At 39.5% G+C, this 25,306-nt stretch overlaps 1 protein-coding gene across 4 annotated transcripts in view; it reads left to right on the forward strand.

Annotated features, from left to right (window-relative positions):
- The first annotated feature begins 10,430 nt into the window (after window positions 1–10,430).
- The window catches only part of LOC125768875 (homeobox protein orthopedia), a 38,498-nt gene continuing 23,622 nt past the window's right edge, over window positions 10,431–25,306 (forward strand). Inside the window, exons 1-3 of one of the 4 annotated variants that reach the window (XM_049437129.1) lie at window positions 10,431–12,035; window positions 20,565–20,815; window positions 20,933–21,094. In XM_049437129.1, the coding sequence (XP_049293086.1) occupies window positions 12,002–12,035; window positions 20,565–20,815; window positions 20,933–21,094 (447 nt within the window). In that variant the 5' untranslated portion in view covers window positions 10,431–12,001. The remainder of the gene's footprint in view (window positions 12,036–20,564; window positions 20,816–20,932; window positions 21,095–25,306) is intronic. The other 3 variants (XM_049437133.1, XM_049437131.1, XM_049437130.1) reach the window with 3 other exon arrangements.

The following is a 25,306-nucleotide window of genomic DNA, read 5'->3' on the forward strand; positions in this document are numbered from 1 at the left end:
TCAGGCTTCTATCAAAATCTTTCATATTTGAATTTTCCCTGGTTTGATGATTGTAGTTTAATTATTGTGCGCAATTCCGACTGAGCCAAGTTCATTGCGCAATAGTAAATTAATAGAGATAGTAAATTAGAAATTTTAGATGGTTGAAAAGAAGCAATTAAAAACCACGATGGCCGGGCTAACATTAGCCTTGACTAACTTTGAAATCTACAAAAAGAACGAATAATTTTTAAATCGGATATCAGTAGCTCGCGATGAAGGGTAAGGAACATTTCGATTTGATAAAAAATACTTTCACAGGTTATTTTTCCCTTTGGTTTTTACACCTGATGTTCGAAGCAAATTGGCATATTCAGTCTGTAAGGCTGGATTTCACTGTAAGTACCGTAGTATCGCCAATGTAAGCCGTAATTACATCAGAAAATTTTCAGCTTGATAAAAAAAATTTTTACTAGATGTGACGAAAACTCCATAGAACATACCTCGGCATTACGTAGATCTGTTTTGTAGCCCTGTAACCGGGCCTATTAACTAGTCGCTATATAAATTCTACTCGTGCAGTAACGCAGCGTTACTGCAGTGTTGGCATATCGGTTTTTCTAAGACACTGTTGTAAAACTCTAATTTGCCCAATATGAAAGCTCATTCAACAAACCCTGCATGTTCACTAGGATTGGTTTCGTTTTTTGATTGTTGTACAAATCTAAACCTACTTCGACTTATCGCAATGTGAATCGATACAGTCAAATGCTTAAAACGATGGTTTACGGTAGGACGATACTAAATATTCCGTAGTAGGCTGGCTCAACAAATGATACAAGTGGTGCGGTTTCCAGAGTGTGTTGGCCAAGTGAAAGTATTCTAGAACGCAAAATGAACCGCATTTTATCACCAGAATATTGAAGCAATATTGCACGAAGATTTGACATTTTTGAATTGCTGAATGGTAGTGGCACGCGTATCTACACCACAGAACGTGCGATCAAATCCCATCCAGGCCAAACCCCTGTACGCAGGGCTGACTGTCTCGCTACGGCCAGTAATGACTGGCCAAGACTTCTTCAAGTTGTAATGAATTAAAAAAAAGAGAGTGAACTCAATACCAGGTGAAGATGCCTGTTAAGGATAAAAGCAATAGCTGGTGAAGATGGTGATAATATTACCAGGATCGGGGAACCGGGCCACTGGTACGCAATTGAACATTGCCGAATTTGAAAAACAGTGAAAACATTCATTAATGTACTGCGTTAAGCCGATCTCATTCGTTGTCGGTGAGGGGTAAGGAATTTTGGATTTCCTTAGACATTTTATTCAAGAAGTTACTATTTTTTAGGTTACAGAAAACGGAATACATGTCATGCTCTCCGAAAATATTCCTTTTCCGTGGTCGATCCTATAATGACACATTATGAAATCAGGATTGAAGAGACGCCCTCTCTATCTCAAATGTAGTTTTTTCTAGCTTCTATCAAAATCTTCCATACTTGAATTTTCCCTATTTTGGCGATTGTAGTGGAATTATTGTGCGCAATTCCGACTGAGCCAAGTTCATTGCCCAATAGTAAATTAATAGAGATAGTAAATTGGAAATTTTAGATGGTTGAAAAGAAGCAATTCAAAACCACGATGGCCGGGCTAACATTAGCTTTGACCAACTTTGAAATCTGCAAAAAGAACGAATAATTCTTAAATCGGATATCAGTAGCTCGCGATGAAGGGTAAGGAACATTTCGATTTGATAAAAAATACTTTCACAGGTTATTTTTCCCTTTGGTTTTTACACCTGATGTTCGAAGCAAACTGGCATAAGGCTCAGTCTTTAAGGCTTTTCAGCTTGATAAAAAAAAACTTTTACTAGATGTGACGAAAACTCCATAGAACATACCTCGGCATTACGTAGATCTGTTTTGTAGCCCTGTAACCGGGCCTATTAACTAGTAGTTTTAAAATACTGGCTTAGAAAAACCGGTATGCCAACACTGCAGTAACGCTGCGTTACTGCACGAGTAGAATTTATATAGCGAGATAACAGTATTCTGCACATTGCATAATTTCTCTTCACTTTAATACGCTTCGCATAACAAAAAAAATATAAAAGGAAGCTCTCACGGTATTAATCCTCAACGTTCAGTTCAGTACAGTCAAGTTTGTGGATCATATGACCTCTTATCAAACGGCCTGTTACACCAAGAAAAAGAAGAAGAACATATTTTTCTTTGTACTAGTGTTATGTGTTACGTTATTGACAAGCCAGATAAATTTTGGAAACTCGATTCGATTTCTTTCAAAATCCTTACAAGCATTTTATTCCCCATCTTTGATGAGTTGATCCTTTCGATTATTTCCATCATCATTCTTACTTTTTTGTGTTAATTTATTGCAAAAAATGAATGTAAATTAAGTGTTCATTACTCGCTTACGTATCATAAATTGTCTGTTTGACTGGCTTAAAAAGTAAATCGTACATTATATTTATTTAATCTTACCTCAAATTAATTTAAGTTACGTGATGAGTACTTGCGTACTCATTTAAGTAAACTGACAGACCAAAAATAGTGCTAAAACGAGCAACCTGGATTATTCCTCGTTTCTTTAGACTCGTAGGTACATACATCGATTGCGTTGCAGATCAAACACCACACGAACAGGCACTGAGCTCTCGAACGTCTCACTACCAATGCAGTGGCAGGAGTTCCACAAGAAGGCATGGCGTAGGATAATCTGGACCTAGATCGGTGGGTCTACAGAGAAGGATTCTGATATCAAATCGCTCAGCCGCTCTTTAAATTGCTTCAATGCGCTGACTCCAAATATGTGTCAAGGATCAATAAACAGTAGTTGGACTACTGAACAGAAAACTGCTTTTATGTTTTTTTCTAATAATTAAAATGTATGTGAACACAATGTAGTGGATAATAGGTTGCAGTGATAAGAGGCAACGGAACTTTTCAAAAAGAACGCACAACGAACTAAAGACACACAATAGAAGATCCTTACGCTCTATTGGGAGAAATAAGCGAGATCATGTAAGGATCTTGTGAAAGTAAAGTGGTTCCCAAGAATTTGATTACTTTATCCAATTCTTCCACATTTGGTCTATAGAATTTACATGAATGTTGATGAATCTTTAAACTGAATAAATGCTGCTAAATCAATGTTATGAAGATTCATGACTCTTCAGAGAATCATAAATCTGTATTGCGTTAACTCATGGTTGGTATGAATCTTTATTTATGAATGGCTCTCTCTACAAGTTCTATTAAACATAATTCTAATCAGTATACATCTTATTCCTTTTTCTTATTTTGTCTTATTTTTTTGAAAGAGGCCTTTTTCTTATTTTGTGGCATTACAACCTCAGGAAGAGGTTTTGGGCCTGTCATTACAGGCTTTCTTTGACTTTATTTATCCGAAGCAGGATAATCAATCCTGCGTCCAGGGGCTCCGAATGCGATTTGATCGTGTTGGTCCCAGCGTGTACAGACCGACGTCGCTATCATCTCCACCTCCGGTCCGCCGACAGAGACCAGATCACCCAAAAATACTGCACCTTGCACGTGAGCTTAAATAGTCTAAAAAAACATATGAATTCTTTCCGGCAAGTTTCAAGACCTTTGATAACTAATTCCCAGTAGACCAGAAAGTCAAGATTATAGGCGAAGGTAAGCCTGTCGTCTTGACTCTAAGCTTAAGTACTCCAAAGGAAAAATAGGTAGGTTGAATGACAGGATATGAAATATTTTAAAGTCTTCCGCAAAACACAAATAACCTGTACCTGCGCAAGCAAATGTAACATAGCTGATAGATGTAATAATTAATACAAGATTTTCGTAGCACTTAATTCTCTATGCTGTAAACCATTTTTTTACGAAATAAAATTAGCTTTTTACCTCAGACACCAAACATTTAAATCGAAAAAACATGTAGCCAAATATGATAAAATCAGTAATTCCATACGTTGCTCAAAAATGTCAAACTCTTAGCGAGTGGAAAAATCCATTCGATTTTTCGCAGCTTTGCTTAATTGCACGTGGTGTTCACGAAGCAGATGGCATCGGGAAGCCTTCCGAACATTGACACTTTTTTTTGGAACCAAAAAAAGCAAACAACATTCTACTCCCAAAACGAATTAGTTTGCTTTGGTCGGTTCCAGTAGAGTGCGAATTTTGAGTTACTACTGAACGGTGAAGCTTTTGCTATTTTTGGGCTAAGATCTAAGCATTCAAAAATGCGGTATTTTTGAGACGGTCTGGCACATGCGTCAAAGATGAACGATAAAATACAAACCAACTAGTTTTATCAAACACACCTTGGGGCGTCTTGGCTGATACGAAACTTTCCATTGTGCGCCTGAAAACAGACGATGATCGGTGCGACACATTTCCCGAAAAAAAACCGACCCATCTCGGGCTATAGGTGCTAATGAACGATAATTGTATTTTTGCGCGATCGAACCAAACATGGCGCTTGGAACACAGCTTCCATCTTGAGTAGCCATGTCTCACCACAAAAAACGGCCCATGTTTACACACACAGCCCTACTCTTGCCCTACCCCGGTGCGCCGGGAAACATTTGTGTCGACCAAATGCTACCGATCGTGAGTCGATCATCCAACCATGGCATGGTAAAAAGCGTCGCAAAGCGTTGGGTACATGGTAGGGAGGGTTATCTTTGACCAAATAGTGCCGGTGCCCGGTGGTGTACCGTACAAAGCCATTCGAACGTGTATGGGCACGGCACCTGGGGCGTAAAGTTGCTACGCTACCTTGCAACACGGGAAACACTCGTGATCTGGTCGGGAGTGTTATTCCTGTGAACGATACGCTTGGATTAGCAGCTAAATTAAATCACACCAATAACCGTCCGCCAATCGTTTGAACTACACTAGTTTGTTTCTAATTCTAATATGACGAGTAAACTTAATCGATCCGAGTAAACCGATCGTACAGCACTGGGTGGTAAATAGAAATTCTACTTACTTCAACAACTTTTTGTTTGCTTGTTTGAATACTGTTTGAATTTGTTTATTTATTTATCTATTTTTATTAGCGTAGGGACGGCCAGGATTTGTTTATTTATTCATGTCTATACATACAGTTAAACAAAAGCATCAAAGAATAAGAAAGTGGATGTTAGAGCTAAGACCTTAGTTAATATTCCATATTTAGTTTTATTTATTGTTAAACCTAACCGCATTGATGCATTGTAATCAATTCTGTTCTTTTCCATAATCGCGAACAAGATAATTGTTAATATTTATTCACCCTTTTTTGTGTTGTAACACTTCTAAATGTTTGTCGACTACAGCGCCAAGCAGCATAATCGACAATGGTCCATCTCCGGTCTGAGTTCAAAACTCTGTTATACCGGATTCCGGATCGGACAATTTTGAACCTTAATTCTCTCTTCTTGGCTTTGACGACCTTACAGGTCACGCCGGCCATTTCTGGCTTACTAGACTTATTATACCACGTAGCCGGATAGTCAGTGCTTGCTACGGAGGGACGGTCCGGATGGGTTTTGCACCCGGTCCGGCCGTGTGGACTGGCGCCGTTTATCAAATGCACCTCCGGGCCGCCCCTGGTCCTTAATTATTCCGGCTTATAAATGTGGCATTTTTCATGTTTTTCAAGGTAATGTCCTTCCTTCGAATATTTTCAATCAATTAATTTGAAAATAGGAAAAAATCTGTTTATTCCGATCATGTGAGGTTTATACATTAGAAATATTTCGAGTCGAAGCGATAAAGTTGGAACCAATTCTAAATGTTTTTCAACTTTAAATGGATGATTGGAAGATGTAGATAATTTTGTTTCCTTATTGCTTATTTGATGAATAATTAATTATGTGTAAAACTTGCTGCTCAAATGTAAGGAAATTTAAACTGTTATGTACTAGAATTTCGATTTAAATTGACAACTGAAGTAAAATTACCCATGTTTACTACCGAGTATGCCGTGGATCATGCAAACTACCTTGGAGGAAATACTTTGTGAAATTTGTAAACACTTAAGCCTTTTGAGGCTAAAAGCCGTAATAATTAAACATGAATAAAACAAAGATGCGAACTGCCGTCTTCTCAATTTTTTTTTCAATAATCACTTTGAAATAATTTTTTTTTTCTTTTTTTTATTAGATACGCCCTGGCCATATTGATAAAATAATGCTTTTTATAAAGTTGAAATATCCTGAAAATTTAGTCTGGTCAGCATTGGTTAATGATTTTTAATAGTGTCGTATAACAATTTTATTTTTTAATTTCAAAAGTATGAAACACGCCTACAAAGTACAATGCAAATCTCTCTTGGATTATAATAAATAACATCTGAATCTTTTTAAAGGATATGTAAATGCTTTACATACAAACAAAAGCTTGTGTTGTTTTTTCGCAAATATTTGAAATATATAGGATAATTTTTATAACCAAAAACAAATAATTAGAACAATTATTTTCTTTACTATACAAACGATTTCGATTGTAATCTAATAAACTTTGAAGCATACGCATAAGAGCATAATAACTATCATACGAACAAATTGTTTAATGTGTTATAATGTATTTTGATTATTTACAAAAAAACAGCAGCAACATCAAAACATTTTAAAACAACTCTTAAAAGTCAGCAAACAATTCACCAAAAAATATACATATTTCGCACTTTTAGCACCAACAGCAACAAATGATGATTATTTGCTTTCAGTTCCTCACACAACCTCACTTTTCAACCGATGCTGCTACTTTTCACACAGTTGGAACTCGTTTTTTTTTCAATGCCACAAACAAAGAACATTTACCAAAACGAAATGCAACCTGACAACATATTTAAAATAACAAAAAATAAACCATATTCACCAAAAGCGAGCTTTTTGTGTGCATTTTATTGCACAGCACGCAAAGAAACCTTTCCGATTCTAACCACAAGCCAAAAACACCTTATGATATTTAGGCGTGGAATGGTGTGCATTCCAATAGCATTGCTCGCTGGTTGTTGGTTGTGGTTTGCAAAACAAACAAAGAAAAAAACATTAAAACATTGAGTTTCGTCGCCAGGATGAAAGGATTTAGGTGCATCGCAGATAGTCCAACCGTCCCGCCAAAAGCCAATGGCACACCCCAGTGAATGTTGCGTTCACTGCAGCGGGATTTTGTCACTTAGCCGCACGTCAATTGCTAGCCCCTCGGGCTGATAAGTGCGGCACCGTACCACCCACCGTGCCAAGGACACCGTTGGCTTCGGCCACCAGTCTGCCTAGCAAAGCGCCATAGTAAATCCATGCTCTGGTTTCAACCTAAGCATTAATGCGGTAATATACATTCAAAACGACAATTTTTCCGAACGCGCCAAATCCCTGCGAAAATCCTTACCACTACGGAACTGCGCTAACTGCGCTTTAGTGCTTTTCATTCCGGCCCCTTCCTCGTTTACTTCTTTCTGCTTCTCCTATAACGGTCTGGTGCAATTTCCATTCCACTCACTGAGAGTTGGTTTAGTCCTTTTTTCTCTTTTCGCAATACGGCTTTTTCTTCTCCTTTTTTACAATTTTCCCTCGAACGAAATGATAACGCTGAAGATCGTCCGATCGTGTGTGTGTGTGTGTGTGCAAGCGTGTTTTGGTTTCGTTCACTTCATTTTATGGTATTTTGCATTTAAACTTCAGTCGGCAAACATGGCGAAAAGAATGAACTGAAAATGGTTTTCAAAAAACCCCCCAACGTGAGACTGATTTGTTTCACCACGAACCTGACCATGGAAGCATTTATTTGGTCGAATGTTTGTACGCGTTTTGGCCGCTCGTGCCGTGCAAGGTAAATGGGTGGTTTCATGCCATTTTCCCTACTATTGTTCTTTCTTTTTTCTGTTTTGTGTGCATTTTTCCGCCTTCCATTGCTGGCATTGGTGAAGGTGGCCATAGTCGATGGCCGGAAGCCGATACTCCTAGCCCGAATGGGTAAGCCGAATGATAAAAAACATAAATCACCGCTGATCGCCGAATGGCCATCGAAACTAAATACGTGGCGGATTGTGGATTGCTCTCGTAATGTGTTTCGGGAACCTGCAGGCCGGGACCAGGACTCGACTTGAACTGCATACTTGAACTTTTTCCAAGTTTTGTGTATGTGTGTGTATCAGGGAAAATGTATGTACGTGAGATGTGTGGAAATGCTGTTGTGCATCGGTTTTCGTAATAGATGCTTTCGGCGCTTTTTGGATCTAGTCTTACATACACCGTGATTTACGAGCGGAAGCAAATTTGAATAAGTAATGTTTCGCATAAATGGGAACATTCTTACTGTGTTTTCTTATTGTTTTTCATCTTTAGCATATTTTACACCTTCACTGTGTAAGGTGTTTAACGAATGTATTATTTATTTTCATTTTACATTTTGTTACGAATGAAAATAAAATGCGTGTTTAAAAGTTGTGAAAATTGTTACAATTTATCAAACTATAACTTTTTCTTGTCCGATTTTTTCTTCTTATTTGTTATCATAACGATTTATTTATTTTTAATACTTTACTTGAAATATTTTACTACATGTTCTGATATTTAACCAAGCTCGACTAACAGGAATGAATATATTTTCAAAAAATTTTAGCTGATATTCGATCCTGTTCTTTCTGCGTATTAGATCAAAGACAAAAGCATACTTTCATAGCACCGCGTACAATACAAAGAGAAATTTCATCTCTATTCTCTTGGTGGACGACTCAATATTATTGTCTAAATTGAACCTTTTAAACTTAGTACTACAAAAAGGTTTTTATTTCAGCTAAACATCAATTATATAATTGTATTTTAAAGTGTTTTCGACGACACAATTGACATGTTCATCGATATGATTCTTGCCGGTAATTTGAAGCACAAAAAACATAACAACCGAATTGTCGCAGAATGAGATAAACAAAACCCTATAACAAACTCTAACATAAGAAATACGTAAAATTCATAGAAATTACCGAAAAAAAAAACAATTAACAGAAAAAGTCTCTTTTTTACATATGACTCAACAAAAGTTCTAAAATTCAATCCAAGGTTAGAAAAAATGTTGATGAACGTTTCCAACTGCCATGTATCTATTGCCGTTGGCACATACCCCGACAGAGATTTCCGATCGCTGTAACATTTCGCTCTAAAATTCATTCACACTGCAGCGGTATTAAAATCGAACATAAAACTATTTGACGAAACTACCTCCCATCGTCACGTGACATTAAAATTGTAAGGGCTTTCACAAATGTGTGGCTTAGTGCTACCATTTTATGTGTTTCCTTCTTCCTTTTTTTTGCTGAGTTCCAACCGACACCGTTAGCCCAACGTGGGTGTACACTCCATCGTCCAGAGGATATCTGTTGATCCTTTGCCAGTTCAAAACCCCACGACCAAACAGCACAAACCCCCCAAGCGAATGGTGGGAAATGGTATCTCCTTCGCTTCGTAATCGCCTTCTCTCGGTGTGCCCGTGCAGTGGAGAACACCAGGCGGGTTGAAAAATGGCCCCCGAAAGAGCGGCAAACACCGAGTACCGTCAAGGGTGGAAAAGAAAAACGGTTTCCCCGGGCCCAGTGGCAGGAAAAAGATATTTGCATCATCACTCACGTCAAACCCGTTCCGGACACCGGTACTGGTGCGTTCCCGATGTATGGTTGCCAATCTCACACCCCACCCGTGCACGAACGAACGATAGTGGTGATGTGGACGAGCTTTGCTCTCCCCATTCCGGGATGTTTTATTCGCTCGGTACCCATCAAGCCCGGTTGCATGAATGGATGCAACGAAAAAGGGCAATGAAAAGGCTCCACCAGCAAATGCAATAAAATAAAACTACACAAAAAAGATACCTACTCACACACACACACACATATCTCTCTCTTTGCTTGAAATGAAATAGCGCAAGGATTTGCAAAAAGAAATACCAACGCTAAGAGCCAGAACAAAAACAAAAAACAAACCCCACAAAAGACCGCTATAGCCTGCAAGCTGATGATGATGATGGTGATGATGATGGTGCTATTGTTGCTGCTGCAGAAATGTGATGCAGCAAAAGAAAAAAAAGCACCCATAAGCAAACGGAAATGCTACCAAAAACCCATACGATGAGCTCATTTTTCTGCGCTCCACGAACGAATAAAGTCGTGATGACAGTGGCACCGACAAAAAAAAACAAACCACCATGCTCCACACACTTTGGTCCCTTTGCGGGACCATCACAGTGCTGTTAGGCAGGACGGAAAACGAAATGCACTTTTTGGTGAACTAAAAAAAAACTTTAAATCGATGCACTTGCAGAAAAACACTACTCTCGCGAGCTTGATACGTTGCGCAGTCGCACCAGCTCAAAAGGATGCTGTGAGCGTGAAGAGCGAGCGTTCAAACTGGTTGTCCCGTTCTGATGCAGCCAATTCATAGCTTACTAACGTTCTCGCGCTATTTCGCTCACACGATACACTGTAGCTACGCCTATTAAATGATTCCAAACCACTGTTCCAACGTGGTGAGAGTGAGAGCGAAAACCGACAACACACACTAACGGTGCGAGAAAAAGCACACCATTCCGTAGCAATGGACACGCGAGATTGATGCTGCGATTCAATCCTTTGTTGACAGGCACCGCGCTTACTACATACACTCTCACCCGTGCGAACGTTTGAATTTTTTGAAAATATAAATCGCATGTTTCTTCCGCTACGCTAAGCGCGCATTTCGTGTGTTTTCTTTTTACTAGTGTTTTTTTTTTTCGTCGTGACTTTCCGTGGCTCACCCCACAGGGTGCACAAAACAACCCTTAGCTTACCCTTCGCTCCTCGCTTCCGTTTTCACACCCTTTTTTCTTCGTTATGCTCTCATCTTGATTCCCGGAGCTTGTAACACACACGGTTATCTCTGTTGCTCTCGTGCACACACGCTTGTCGCCCTGCCCTCAATCTGATACACGAAGATCGTAAGGCGACTTTTCGAGCATCGAGATTTGTCGCCGGACTAGAATCCCGTCAGACTCAATCCGGACGACGCCCGACCAGCTCGTCTTCTGTCCGTGGCTCGTGCGTGTATGTGCTTGTGTGTGTATGCGCGTGTGTGTGTGCATGACGCAATTCTGGCAAGACAAAACCAGCATCAGCTTAACCAGCCACTGCACTACGATCGCAATCATTCGCAAACTTGGGTTCGCACCACCACCAACACCTTTCTACGAGCAGCGAACCATTCCTGGGGCGAGTGGCGAGCCGAGTTTTGATAAATAATTTGCTCCTCCAGTCCGTCGTAATGAATTTAATTTGTTACTTACTTATTTAATTAATAAAGCCTAATTAATAAGCGTGAGAAGTGTGCTGGCACGGCGTCAAGCACCAGCGAGTGTGCATAGCGCGTGTATGTGTTTGTGATCGAAGCCTGAGAGCTGCTAGTGTTGTGCTTTTTTTTTTTGGTTTTTATTACGCAAATTGTGCACTGTAAGTGTGTTTTTGTTTTTAACTTTGTCGTTTAGTTTCTTCGCGTCAAGTTTTTTTTTTGTTTACTCAATTGGCTGTACGCATCGGGCACGAAGAGCTGCTTAGGAAAGTTTGCGTGCGTGTTAAAACCCTCCATAAGGAATAAAAGGAAAGGATAGTGATCCAATTCCAACGACTTTAGCCTGCGGAATGTGATGTGAGTGGTGCAAAGTGTCGTGAACGTTTTGAACGGAAAATTCTTTACCGAACAAACATCGCTTCGCAACGTCTATCTTAAGGCGGTCGACTTTACCTTGAGATGAAACATAATTGAGCTTCTAGTGCAACTTAAGTATACGAGCAAATAACGTGGATAACGAACGGACAGGATAAGTGGAGGTGCTTCCGATAGAAGAAACACAAACAGCATCATAATAAGCTTCGAAACAGTGCAACAATGTGTTCGACAGCGGAACGAGAGAGTTTTCCTTTATGCTAATCAACGAATTCCATCGCTGGAACACAAACGGTCAAACTGTCGGCGCTATCGATACGAAACTTCTCAGCAAATATGCTGAACAATCTCAACGCAGCCGGATTGGGTGGTGAGTTTACATGAGTAAAAGAATTCAGTGTAATGTACTCGTTGTACGTTGTTTGCTATGTAATAGTTTCTCTAAAAACAGCATGCAATAAATATGGTTTCTGTTTTGTGTATATAATCGTTAACAACCAATACATATGTCTTGTTCATGAGCCGAAATTTCAGTGAACATATTTAACAAACAATTTGTATGTTGTCTTAGTACGGCGAACGAGCTAATATCAGTTTCTTCTCAAAAAAGTAACTCCGAAAATATTTAAATATAATAAGAAGCAACCTAAACCTAGAAACTTACTGAATACTTGATTTTACAGGTTAGAACATATAGAATTATTGTTTAGAATAGATCCTTCTCTTAGACAGACAGTGCCGTCTTAGTTCAAAATACAGTGGCAGTTATTGAAATAAGTTCAATCTGTTATCGCAATGCAATTTTTATGAAGGAAACATTTTCCCCCTGTCTTACTTCTTAAACAAATTCTTAAATTTATCTTGCAAAATACTTTGGTACAATTTTTATTTCACCTGTATTGTGAAAATGGGCACTTTTTACCTGAATGGAAATTTAATCTTTTCTAAGTACATGTGTGCTCATTGAAAAGAAAAATCACATGACTATATATGGTTATTGTATCTTAATATTAACTAATTTTTAAAAATATAGACCGCAATATGTATGTCACAATGATTCATTATTAAATTCGTTCTTTTTTAAAATGCCTTCTTCTTCTTGGCTTAACGACCTTACAGGTCACGCCGGCCATTTCTGGCTTACTAGACTTATTTTACCACGTAGCCGGATAGTCAGTCCTTGCTACGGTGGAACGGTCCGGATGGGATTTGAACCCGGTCCGGCCGTGTGGACTGGACTTTAAAATGCCTTATGGTTGCCAAAATGCCAATTTACGACACATATTTGGATACTTTGGCCTACCGTTACATGCTTGCATATGTTGAAATATGTAAATAAAATAATGTCTTGCGTTTAATTACATGAAAGTTCTACATCAGCTACCACCATCAGAAAAAATCTCTAAAACTTAACTCAACATAACTGAGCTAAAATCAAACATATAAAAATATATTGAGTTATACCATACGATCATTTCAATGACCATCACTCTACATGTTTTAATTATAAGTCAGATTCTGTCACTGTCCCTTTGTCCTGAGGAACAATGGATGTTACATGGTTGAATAGTTAAGTCAGCTATTGCTCATGGCGGTCACAATGTAGCCATTATCAACAACAAATATAACTTCAACCAGCACAAGTAAAGTGCAATGCATTTGAAGGTTAAGGAAAATGAAATAAGAACGTATAAAAATATATAAATTTTTTAAACACATTTCGCTGGAATGGAATAAATATAAAAAATATATTTCTTGTTGCTAAAATGAAAGGATGGGCGATTGTGCAACAATTCCAATTTATCGTATCACTTAATTCTAACGATATCGTTTAACACTCACACTACACAAAGCCGATCGCTTGTTTAGCGATAGTAATCGTTTCGACTGCGATATACACACTGTACCCAAACGCTAATCCAACATTCAATACCTTACACGCAATATCCTCCGTATGATAAATTAAATTCTCACCTCATAAACTACGGACAAATGTGTGGAATACGCGCACTACAGCAACGCGGCAACGACCGCGATACTATCGAAAATTTGCATACATCGCGAAACGATCACAGTGAAAATTTGTGTGCGCTCTAGTTTCATTGCAACATAAGGCTCAGATACGCATAATTTATGGCACATTAGCGTCCATGCATTATGCACCACACTACTCTACACTGCACACGCGGGATAATCGTAAAGCATAAAAGAACCATCAGCCTGAACGATGGTGATGGGAATGGTTGACCAAAACAAAAAAAAAAACAAGAAGCTTAATCGAGATCATTAGGTCCACTAACGGGGAACGAAAGGGCTTCTCTACGTGTGTGGGTCCCAATCGAATTCCCAAACCGCACGCTTCATTACACACACACACACTCTCCCACGGTCGAGGTCTCACTCTAGGGCCGTGTAAAAGAGTGCTCTTTATAACTACTCGTGGGTCGCCTGTAGTTACATTAAAAGTGTACCAATGCTTAAACGCTTTCGAAGCGGTTACTTTAAGCGTTGTGTAAATTTGTGTTCATAAAATTGATAATTAATGGTATCGCAATTAAAAGTGGTAAACAATTGAAATTATGAACGTTTAATTGATGCGCCATAATTGAATACAGGTGCCTGGGTGGAATATAAACGTGTGCCATCGTTCGTACTGCATTGCAGATTATTACTATCCGTTTTTTTCCTTCCTTACCTAATGTTTAATGCAGCTCATGCTTTAACGTGACAAATCATATTTTGTATTTGTTATGTTTTTTAAATATTTATTTACTTCCTCTTACGAAATTTAAAACATTAACTAAATATGTTACACTTATAGTACTCTTTTATGTAATAAAATTAATTTGTAATTTCATGACAAGTAACAAATTTTCCATCAATAAAAGAACTTTAGCATTGTAAAGTAGGTAGCTTCCGACAGAGTGTACTATAAAATTAGGTTTTATTCGTTATGTTTTGAAACGTAAACTACATGCCGGTCACTTTCTTGTGATATCCCAGAAGCTACGATCGTTCGTAGCCTACTCAAAAAAAACTCCAAACCATTTCCAATTTCCAAGTGCACATTTCGATCCATTTGCAGTGTAACACAAAATTGCCACCGGTGAATGGACATTTAAATAAGATACGCCCTTTTCACGCGTACCTGGCACGGGAATGTCCTTACCAGAATCGTCCATTTCGTCCCATAACCAAGATCCCCAAAATCGTTCCCCATCGTCGGCAGCATCAGTATGCGTCCTTCGGCACAAATGGCACCACTAAAAGACTGTGACAATGGAGCAGAATCGAGAATGAAATGGTGATAATGTTTAATTTAATTTTATTAAAACCTATTTACACGCGCTCGAAACGCGCCCGGGGCAGTGCAGACGGGACGGTACCCAAGCCACGTTTTACCATGAATTCTGCTGCACGTCTCACTATGCCGTGTAACGTGTATGACGATCAGAATGGGGAAGCGATGGTGGTTGAGTTTCGGTTGTACGTGTCGTTGTCGCGAGTCTCCAACACGATTGTAGTCGCGTACCGTGTGCTACTATCGATCGACATGGATTGGATGCGATTGCTTTCAACCAACGTCACACCACCATCCGTTGAAGCAAACGGTCATGAAAAACTCGGTACCATTTTGTCGCATTTCCCATTCCGCCGTTGTTTCTGCGTCGACACTTATCGGATCACCGTCCCTGGAAGGACTTGAAATCGATTTTTCGATGAATTGTGGCAAATTGCACTTCATTGCAGGCGTAAAACAGAAGTGTTCGTAGTGAAAACGAGCAGCTTCCCTTTCCGTGGAGACACCGCTTTCCGACCCATGCAGGCGTGGTTCGATTTTCGGTTACCCTACAACGAAACGGAAATTGGCAAAGTGCATTAGTTTCGTACAAAAATGTCAAAGCTTACACACATTAGTGCCACTTTGCAATTCATTAGTGCACGTGTAGTGTGAGTGGTTCATTGTGACAAGTGGCACAAAAGGGATAAGAGTTCTATTTAAAGCTAGTGTACACATACGTTTTTGCTGTATTTTTTCTTTTTATCTAAAAATTAAGTGCCTTCGAAGATAGAGACCACTATTATCATTTATGCATCCAAGCCGAACTGTACCGGGTTTTATTTTTATATTTTCCTTCATCAAACACAGATGACGGTCGACCTTTAAATATTTATTATCCCTTATGTTCCATCGGACAACAACACCAACAGAGCAAGAAACTGGTTTACGTTCCAGCATCCAACAAGAACACCCTTGCGGAGAGAATTCATATTTTTTCTTCACATTAATTATATCGATCCATGCGCGAGCGTGATGCTGGAGAGGTGGCGAGATTTTGCGCCTGCTCCTGTTCCTTTCTTTAATGCCGCCTCACTTGCAGTCTGGGTGGTGTCGGGACAGCCGCTTCGCGTACTTGCAGCATCCCTGTCAAACGGTTCCTGATAGTCCTGGTAACAGGCGTTTGTTGTCATGGTTTCCCATTTACGTGCGGTAGGCTGCCACAGTTTCACGCAACCCGAACGAAACAACGCCAGACGCACACGGAAAGGCCTTCATAATTCAAAATGAAATAGACCCTTGGGAGCCGTCAGTGGGTCGAGGTTGATGGAAGTTGACTGTAGGGGTCATGGATGCGAGCAATAAAGTGGAAAGAGTTTTCAAGCTACTGAAGAATTGCGGCCGCATCCAAGTTTAGGGTTAGATTAGTGATTAAATGACCTTCCCAGGTTTGATCGGAGCAGTTTGCATGGTTTGTACAGGGCAGGGTATACTTTAAGTTGTTTAAGCTCGCTGAATTTGATTTTTTTTTGCTCAAATAATGATCAACTAATAATGATCAAAAAAACAAGAATATAGAAGTATGAAATAAGATTTCCTTACTTCAATTCAAACTTATATTTTCTTAAACGGAAAATAACACGATCAACACTTCGTTTGATCTTTCTTACTAGAAACTAATTACTTTTGACACACAAAATTTACTAGATACCATTTGGGGGGCTTCTTCGGGTCATAATCTTTTGCTATTATTATAATATCATTTTCGTCTAGCAAAGAATTTCATCGAATTGGAAATCTTATTAGATACAGGTTAAATACAAATTTTGTGTGTGAAGCACATGTTGCCTACTTTAAAATCAGTATACGCAAAGATTCTGAATACACGACCAACTTCGACACTGTCGTTGAAATACCGGAATACATAGTAGTTTCGGAGCCAATTGCAATGCTTCGGAATTACGGAATGTAACGAACTTATAAGGAGTAATATCTACACTACACATTATCATCATCATCTGCCAATTCTTGCAAGGAACATTGGATAAAGAAATGGAGAAACTCCAGTACTATATAATACATCTCTCGATTTGATATTTGCAACAATCTTGTCTGCTGTCATTGCATATTTGCACCATTCGGGGTTCGCAGTTGATCTAACATGATCTAGAGTTCGTAAGGAATCGTTCGTAAGGAGAGTTGATCTGGTCTGCTCCAAATAATCTCAGCATAGGATCTTTATTTGACCGACGGTAGTTTAAAAACTTAATTGTTCTAATATATTCAATCTAAATACACAACCGATTCGATTTTGTATCTGATAGATAATATAAACTTCTCTAGATCTCTATCCTCCACGATGTATCTTAAGCATACTCAACGAAAGTTGTTCGTCAAGATATTTCAATTCCCTTGAAATACCATTCCCAGCGGTGAATAAAACTCCACAGAGGCGAGGCGGGGTGATAGTTGGGGCCTCCTGGACTAGAGTTGTCGATGTGAACTTGTATCTTCGCGTTTTTGGCAACGTTGCCTGTGGAGCATTTATGTAGATACCCCCAGTAACAAGTGTGGTGCCTGCTACGTATGTATACTCTATACTATAAATTATAGAATTTATAACATTCAACAACATAACAGTAGTAATGTAGAGTACTGTGATAGCATGTTACTACCCTTCACATTGCACTGTACAACCTTTCTGGGATCACCTATACCTGTGTATAACACTGCTCTTGCCGCAAGACTCTCGGGAGACGGAGAATGCCTATTTGCTCTGGATTTTGGATCTTTGTAGGCACAGGATCATTGACCGGTGAAGCTCCCGGTGGCCACCCACTTCGCCCAAAGATTAATCCGCCACAGAGCACACCAATCAAGGAAGAGATTTGTTTCTATGAAAAAGAGATGGCATAAAAGAGTAAGTGAGGGCCTAGTTCTCTCTCATCGATTTGAATTCCTACGATGGCTTCGCCAATTTCAAAATTTTCAATCTCTCAAAAATTCTCATGCTCATTTAATGAGCTTGTCTTGCTTCGGGATATTCTCGTTGTTTTTTCCGTATCCCATAACCAGAAAAGTAAAAGTGTGAAGTAAAGCAATATTAGCATCCGTGTTTATCAACCGTCCTAAAATAACTCCCCGATATGGTTCCCGGCATTGATACAATAAAAATAGCTATAAATCTTCACACTCGCACGAAAGCCGCTAATTCGAACCGTGTCACTTTCCATTCAAAAACTAATGCATCAATCAATACATCGATTCATCTCACGTTGCCGTTGCTAAACATCTTCCCCAAACACACAGCCGTTTAACATCGTCATAAAAGCGTACCAATCAAACCCTAATAACTCATTACGCTGCGTGTGGTTCGTACGCATGAATGAACATTTTTTCGCTCCCGTTTTTTCCCCCCAACTATGTACTATGTCTGCGTTGGAAGGTTGCACCGATTCCATATTGACGCATTCCACAGATACTTTACGATGAAATGAACACTGGCTGAGACTTGGACAGCAGCAACAGTATCAGCATGTTATGGTGTAGACTAACTCCCTCCCAATAGCTAATCGACCACATAAAAGAAAACAGTGGGAACAGAAGCGATCGTTTTGTGTGCTGCTTGTTAAAAGTATCAACTCTATGGTGAAGATCACTTGGTGAAGAGAAAACCTCTCGATTCTTCATCGATGCACTGCTTTTTACACGTTTTGTGGGATCGAAACGATATTCTTGCTGCCAGGAGCCTGGCACACAAGTCTTCATATGGAGCTTACAGGTGAAGCGTGGCTGCTCAGAAGCGTTAGCCAAAGGTGCCACTTTGCTTCTTGTATTTATTTCTCATGTTTCCACTGTGTAATGCTGGTTTGTCTTGAGAATGCAGTGTGTGTTTCTACGTCTCTTACCTCAATTCCACTGGCATCTGCATGCCTGATTTGATCCAGCGTGTCAATCTCTCAAGTTTTCTAACCAAACTTTCGTACACGATCCGTACCCGGTACGGTGCGCAGAGGGATACTAGGGAATATAGAGGCGCTCACATGCGCTGACAAACTGCACCACAAAAACGGTAGCCAAAATCGTATAGATGTGTTAAAATTAACACCTGCATATGAAGAGTAGCATAAAAGTGTTTCTGATACGTCGCTTCCACGAATAAGCCCCACCGGACCATGGCAGGTTTTGATGGAACGCTCATCGTAGCGTGGCGTAGCAAGGACAAACGAACAGAAGAGGCCAAAGTAAGAAAAAAACACACACACACACACCCGCTCTCACAAAACTGTCAGAATGGATCGAAATGGATTTGAACGATCCACCACCTTCACCAGCTTCGGCATCATCCGTTCAAACTGTCAACAGGGTGTGATGAGATGTGACATGAGTTCGTTTAAAAAACTGTTCCACGCGGCTACCGGGTAAAAATTGTTGCTCCGGCCATCCGTCCAACGATAGGACCCTGACGTAAACGGTGTAAAGTTGATGGACAGTGTTGGCATTTGCCAGATTGCTGTTGCCCAGGGACCGGACAAAGCTGACAAACGGGATCACAAGTACTTGTTGGCTGATTTCGGTGAGCTCATGTAGATCGTGGGCAAATGTTGGAAGCTTTTAAAGTAATGCTCTATCGAAAAACAAACGCAACAGTCAACAATTGGTTGTCTGAGGGTATAAGAATTGCTGGTCCAAGCAATACAAATAACGAACGTAAATTGAGGAGCTGGTTGTGTAATTTGTAATTACTGCATATTATAAAATGGAAAAATCTATTTATGTTTTCATATATATCAGCTGCAATAAGTACTTTCAGATGATAAAGCAATTGAAATACAACGTGATTCGAACGTAATCGAACTATCTGGTAACTTTTATCTTCGGCATATGTGATATTTATTTTTAGAATGTACATGTATGCCTAAGAAATTCCTTTAGAGAGACCTTTAAGAGATAGGTGTGTTGAACCAATTACCAATAACATACATTCAATTAATATTGAGATTCTAATATTAACATTACTAATTTCATTTATTTTTATAACTCTGTGAGTTACTTACATTGTATTTCAAGAACTTCTTACATTGTACTAACATATTAAATTAAACCTCGAAACAAAATCTAATGAATTAATTTTAGAAAAAATTTAAAACGTCTGAAATCATTTCATGAATTTCCAATTTAAGTTTCTGTTTATATAATACTGAATAGATAAAAATTCAGATAATGCGTACAATTTACTAATACTAATTCCCTAATACTAATTTCGGACAATTGTGAACATAGCAAACAGTTATTTAAATGCGAAACAAATCGTTTCAAATGTGTGAAAAATTGTAAAGGCCTGGTGAAACTATAGTTGAACGATAGTTGAAAAATTATTTTGCGTTTACTTATTGTGACAGGACATAAAAACTATTCATTTCAATTCTTCTACTTTATACCCAAGTTCTTATCTATATTCTAAAAAAAAATTCACATAACATATATGTTTCTATGGTTATATTACGGACTCTATGTCATTAGGTATATTCCTTCCTTCATTACTTTTAATATCAATGTCCATAAAATTATCACTCAATACACAACACTGAATCAGTTCAATCGAGTAATGGTTAACAGTTTACCATTTCTACCCGCCCACAGGTCCGAAGGAGTGCGATCTGCCGAAGTCGGGCCTCACGTCCCTGCACGGTGCGACCGGATTCGGCCAGGTACCCAATTCTGCCACCGCCGACAGCAACGGCAACCGGTTGCACGTCAACAGTGGCGCCGGTGGTAATGCTGGTGGTGCCGGTGGCGGTACGGGCGGAACAGGCGGCGGTTCCGGTGCCGGGTCACTGTGTGAACCACACAACATCCACCAAGATCAGGTAAATGTAGCTATACGGGGGGAAACTCCAATCTTCCAACGTTTCCGGTCGGAGCTGCCAACAGCATCCGACCGCCACTGCCCGTAAAGGTGAACGACTTTGCTTACTCTCCACCAGAATGCTGACAAACATGGTGCAAAACAGAAACGACACCGAACACGCTTCACACCGGCGCAGCTGAACGAGCTGGAGCGCTGCTTCTCCAAGACGCACTACCCGGACATCTTCATGCGTGAGGAGATCGCCATGCGGATCGGTCTCACTGAATCACGAGTACAGGTGAGTTGGTGAACGAAGTTTGCTTTCCTTACGCTGCTCCAACTGCTCACAGCTACGCCCTAGCCACACCTCTCTGGTACACGTTCCCTCTGCCTTCCATCCAAGCCCGCGGAATAGCTCGAGAATACCAGACGGTTCTACGTTAATGGAGTGTCATGAAACCTTCCGAATCATGCAGGGTTGGCGTTTGTACACAGTGACAATGCACGCAGAATGTGCCTGATGGGGAGTTCTCACACCCTGTTTACCTTCGCTGATTATTTACATAAATCCCTTTTCTCGTACAAGGCGCGAACGGAAAAAATGGAAGAAAGCCCCATACAGGCTATGGATATTCAGAGCTGGGTGCACGAATTTTGATAAAATTAAAAAAAATGAAACCCTTACTTTTTGTGTCTTTTGGGACTTTAAGGGTTTCGTTTCGGAGTTCGATGTAGTTAACATGTTGAGAGTGTTAATATTGTGACTTACTGCTTAACGCGTCAAACAAGGTATCTTTAATCCCTTTCGATTCGAAATTCAATACAAGCTTTAAGATATCGAGCAGAAATCTCACGAAGGCTTATTCGTTGAATTCCTTCCGACTCAATCTTATTGATGAAATTCTGTAACTTTGCATAACTATGCAACTCGGATAAATCCCCCCGAATGCAATAAATTGCTAGATATCGTTGCAGATTCCAATGCAAACCCCTTGCGAAGAAATACCGACGACAGGCGAATGTTTTACACATGTAACACTACCCATCTCAACGCCCGTGCCAGCAAAAGCACACTGGAATGTCCTTTGGTTCACTAATTAACAATTAAATGGACCAAATGAATCACTTAGCTAATCCGGCTTTGCCAGCAAGCAACCACTTCTCGGACCAAAAACGTCTCCATTCTTGTTCCTGGTGTTTGTGATTTGTTGTGAAAGCTGCATGTGATAGGTACAGGGGGTAAAAAGGGGTAATTATTTAGCCCAGTTTCCATTTACATAAACATGAATCATGAGACCTGTTTGGCCCCCTTTTTCGAGACGATCGATTTAGTAGCAGCACCGCAATAGATGCCTAATGATTGTCTGAGGAAATGTGTCCCGGGACAAAACCCACAACTGCCGTCGTTATCGTCAACATGTCCCGTCCGTAAAGCTGATATCTGACACATGTTAACTAACGTGTTGGACAGTTGAAGTTCAAATTTTGCTTAACCTCACTTCCCTGCCTTTGTGATACGGTAGGTAAACCATTATCGATTAGCATAGATGAGTAACAAATCTGTCCATGTTTTTCTTAACATGATATCCTTTTGTTTTCCTGCCAAAGGTTTACATCGTCTCCAGCCTTGTGTATCAAGTATCTAAAGGATTGTATGCTTTATTTATTTGGCAAGGCAAAACACTAACTGCTACCAGAACGACAGTTAGGTTGTTATATTTTTCATTGACAAGACAAGCTATTAGTACGCCATATCATCGGATGATAAAAACAGTCCCTTATAAGAATAAATAAATATGAGTAAAAGTGTGAATGTACAATTTTATTAAGAAATCAAAGTAAAACAACTGCAGGATACCTACTTTACAATTTTTTTAAATTTATTTGATAATTTGGTAGATACTGCTATGCAATTATAAGAGTTCTGATATAAATTTGTATGTCTTTTGGGATATTTTAGGTAATACTTTATTTGCTTCTCTGCAACTTTGTAGAATACATTGTACTTTATTAGATAAAAAATCTAAGATAAAAATCCTAGTAATGTTACGGATTGTACTATTTATGGGTATCCAAAACAAATATTCTAATTAAAATGCACTTTCTTTCTAAATTACGTTAAAACTCAAATATAAAAAATGTCTAAGTGTGAACGCATTAAAAAAAAGTATGTAGAACCGTTCACATTTCCAAATATTAGTGATTTTTACTTCACAAAAACAAACTTCTTCCCTCTTTTTGCTAAACTAATCCTCTAGACAAACCTTTAGATCCCCTTGTCATCCCATAAATCAATCATTGAGCTTCAACTTTATACAGAAAACTTTAAACAATCCGATCACGTCCTCTTTCGTTAACTCTGGCTCTGCGTGACAGTGTGTGTTTGTGTTTGATTTTTTCGCAAATGTATGCTTCCGCTATGCTCCTTATCCCATGCTACTCGGGTTTGAAGCAAACCATCCCCCGAATTCAACGGACGCACCAACTTTTTGATCCTCTCTGCATGGGAAATCCACCGGCAAATAACCACCCAACTTGGCTATTGCAAAAAGCACCAGGCAGTATAAAACGTTCCCAAAGCAAAAGTCGGATAAAGTGTTTTCAAGGTTATTGCAGCGGCTTAAACCGGGATCATGCAGATTGTGGTTTGCTTCTGGAAGCACTCTGATGAGACTCCAGGTTTACCGAACGCACGCATATGTACACGCCCGTAAACGTGTGCCATAAAAGAAGATTTTATATTCACTTCACTCGCATCCCCGAATACACACCGTATCGGTTTGATTGCAACTTGAGATGGGTTTCCTTCGGATGAAGATTTTCCTACCATTTACCGATTGATCTGCACCATCTTGGGCCGTTTCACAGATGGGCAAGTTGATGGAAGAAGAAGTTTTCACTAATCACACCAATAATAAAGTGCCGTATCCGATGGTCCGAACCGTTAGCAAACCCTCATGGCCGCTTTGTGCGGAGTAGTTGCGTACGAGAGCCGCCAACGAAACCGCATGAACATAAATTCCACAACTTTACGCTTCCCTGTACTAATGGAGTCGGTTTTTGTGGCTATAACCTCTACGCAATAGTACAACAGCATGGCATGATCCGTACCTTTGCTTTCACCCCCCAACTCTGTTCTTGTTGTTGGGAAATGTTGTGCGTAACATAGCCAAGGGAAAGCATTGTTTTTCCATTAAAATCTTCCAGCTCTTGTGTTGGTGTTAAGGCCAATAGTTACCACTCAGTTCAACCCACTATTGGTTACCCGTTTTTGGATATGGCAAAACTTTGCACTAAACTTGGTTTGTGTATATATCCAAGTTTGGTTTGCTTTAACTAACCAACAAAACCACCATGTGACGTGGAGTCTACCATATCTATACTGTGTGTGTCTGTATTTAACCGCAAAAATCGTATCACTTCACATGGTTCTTCGTTTCGTTCGGAAAAAAAGCTTTCACTAGGACAAAAGTAGTCTCATGGTAGAGCGAAAATTAAGGGACAAAGGAGATTTTACCCCCAGCAAAAAATTTCTCCTATAGCATACCCGATCTATTCCATCGTACCGCACTAAGGAGGAAGAATTTTATTCGTTTTTTATTGTATCATTATGAGTTTATAGGTTTGCTTTTATAGCATTACGCCCAAATCCAATGAAGCATTCGTTTGTGACCTCCACGAACAACCGTGGTGAAACATTTGTTCGCTGCCAATGGTCATAGTGGGGCGATTTGTTTGATGTTTTGATTGCTCCAAATGCGGCAGTGAGTCCAGTCTCACTCCAAACACAACGGGAATGACCGAAGTAATAGAGCAATCGATATGAGTCTTTTGTTTTTTTTTTACTTCCTTTTCTACTCCACCAACCAAAGGACAATGGGAGAAATGAATTAATTCGAACCAATTTCCGCCGAACCTCAACTTCGTCCATTTCAAGCGTCTCCTCCAGCAAGTCACCCCATGCATTGAATGGAAACAAAAAAACAGATTCAGCGACATGGGATGTAGGGAGAAAGATGTTATGTTGGGATTACTTTCACATTTTTCAATTGTGACCAAACCAATTAAAGGATTTGCGTTTCCCGTCGCAATCAGAACTGCTACCGTCACCGGGGACAACGTACTTTTGATCTCTCATTTCCCCCCATTACTTTCTAGTGTTATTGCGTGCGATCAAATTGTGCTGTAATGATCCATAAATTTGCACACAGATTTGTAGTGACACTATTGAGAGCACACGGACGGAAACCAAATGTAACCTGTTTTCGATTAAGTTCATTTTATACATTCATGCGCAAAAAATAGTTACCTAAGAATGTGTAACACTACACAGTAATGATCGCACAGGGTGCATTGTACATAAAGTATAAGCTACATTTTATTTCTAGTGCATGTTAATCGTAGTATTAAATTATGCTAAGATGTTTTAATTCAAACCTATATCACCTATTTCAAAATAGGCTTCTTTCGAAGAAATATTTGCATGATAATCTTCTTCTTCTTGGCTTAA

This window comes from Anopheles funestus, chromosome 3RL (genome assembly GCF_943734845.2).
Source record: "Anopheles funestus chromosome 3RL, idAnoFuneDA-416_04, whole genome shotgun sequence".
NCBI lineage: Eukaryota > Metazoa > Arthropoda > Insecta > Diptera > Culicidae > Anopheles > Anopheles funestus.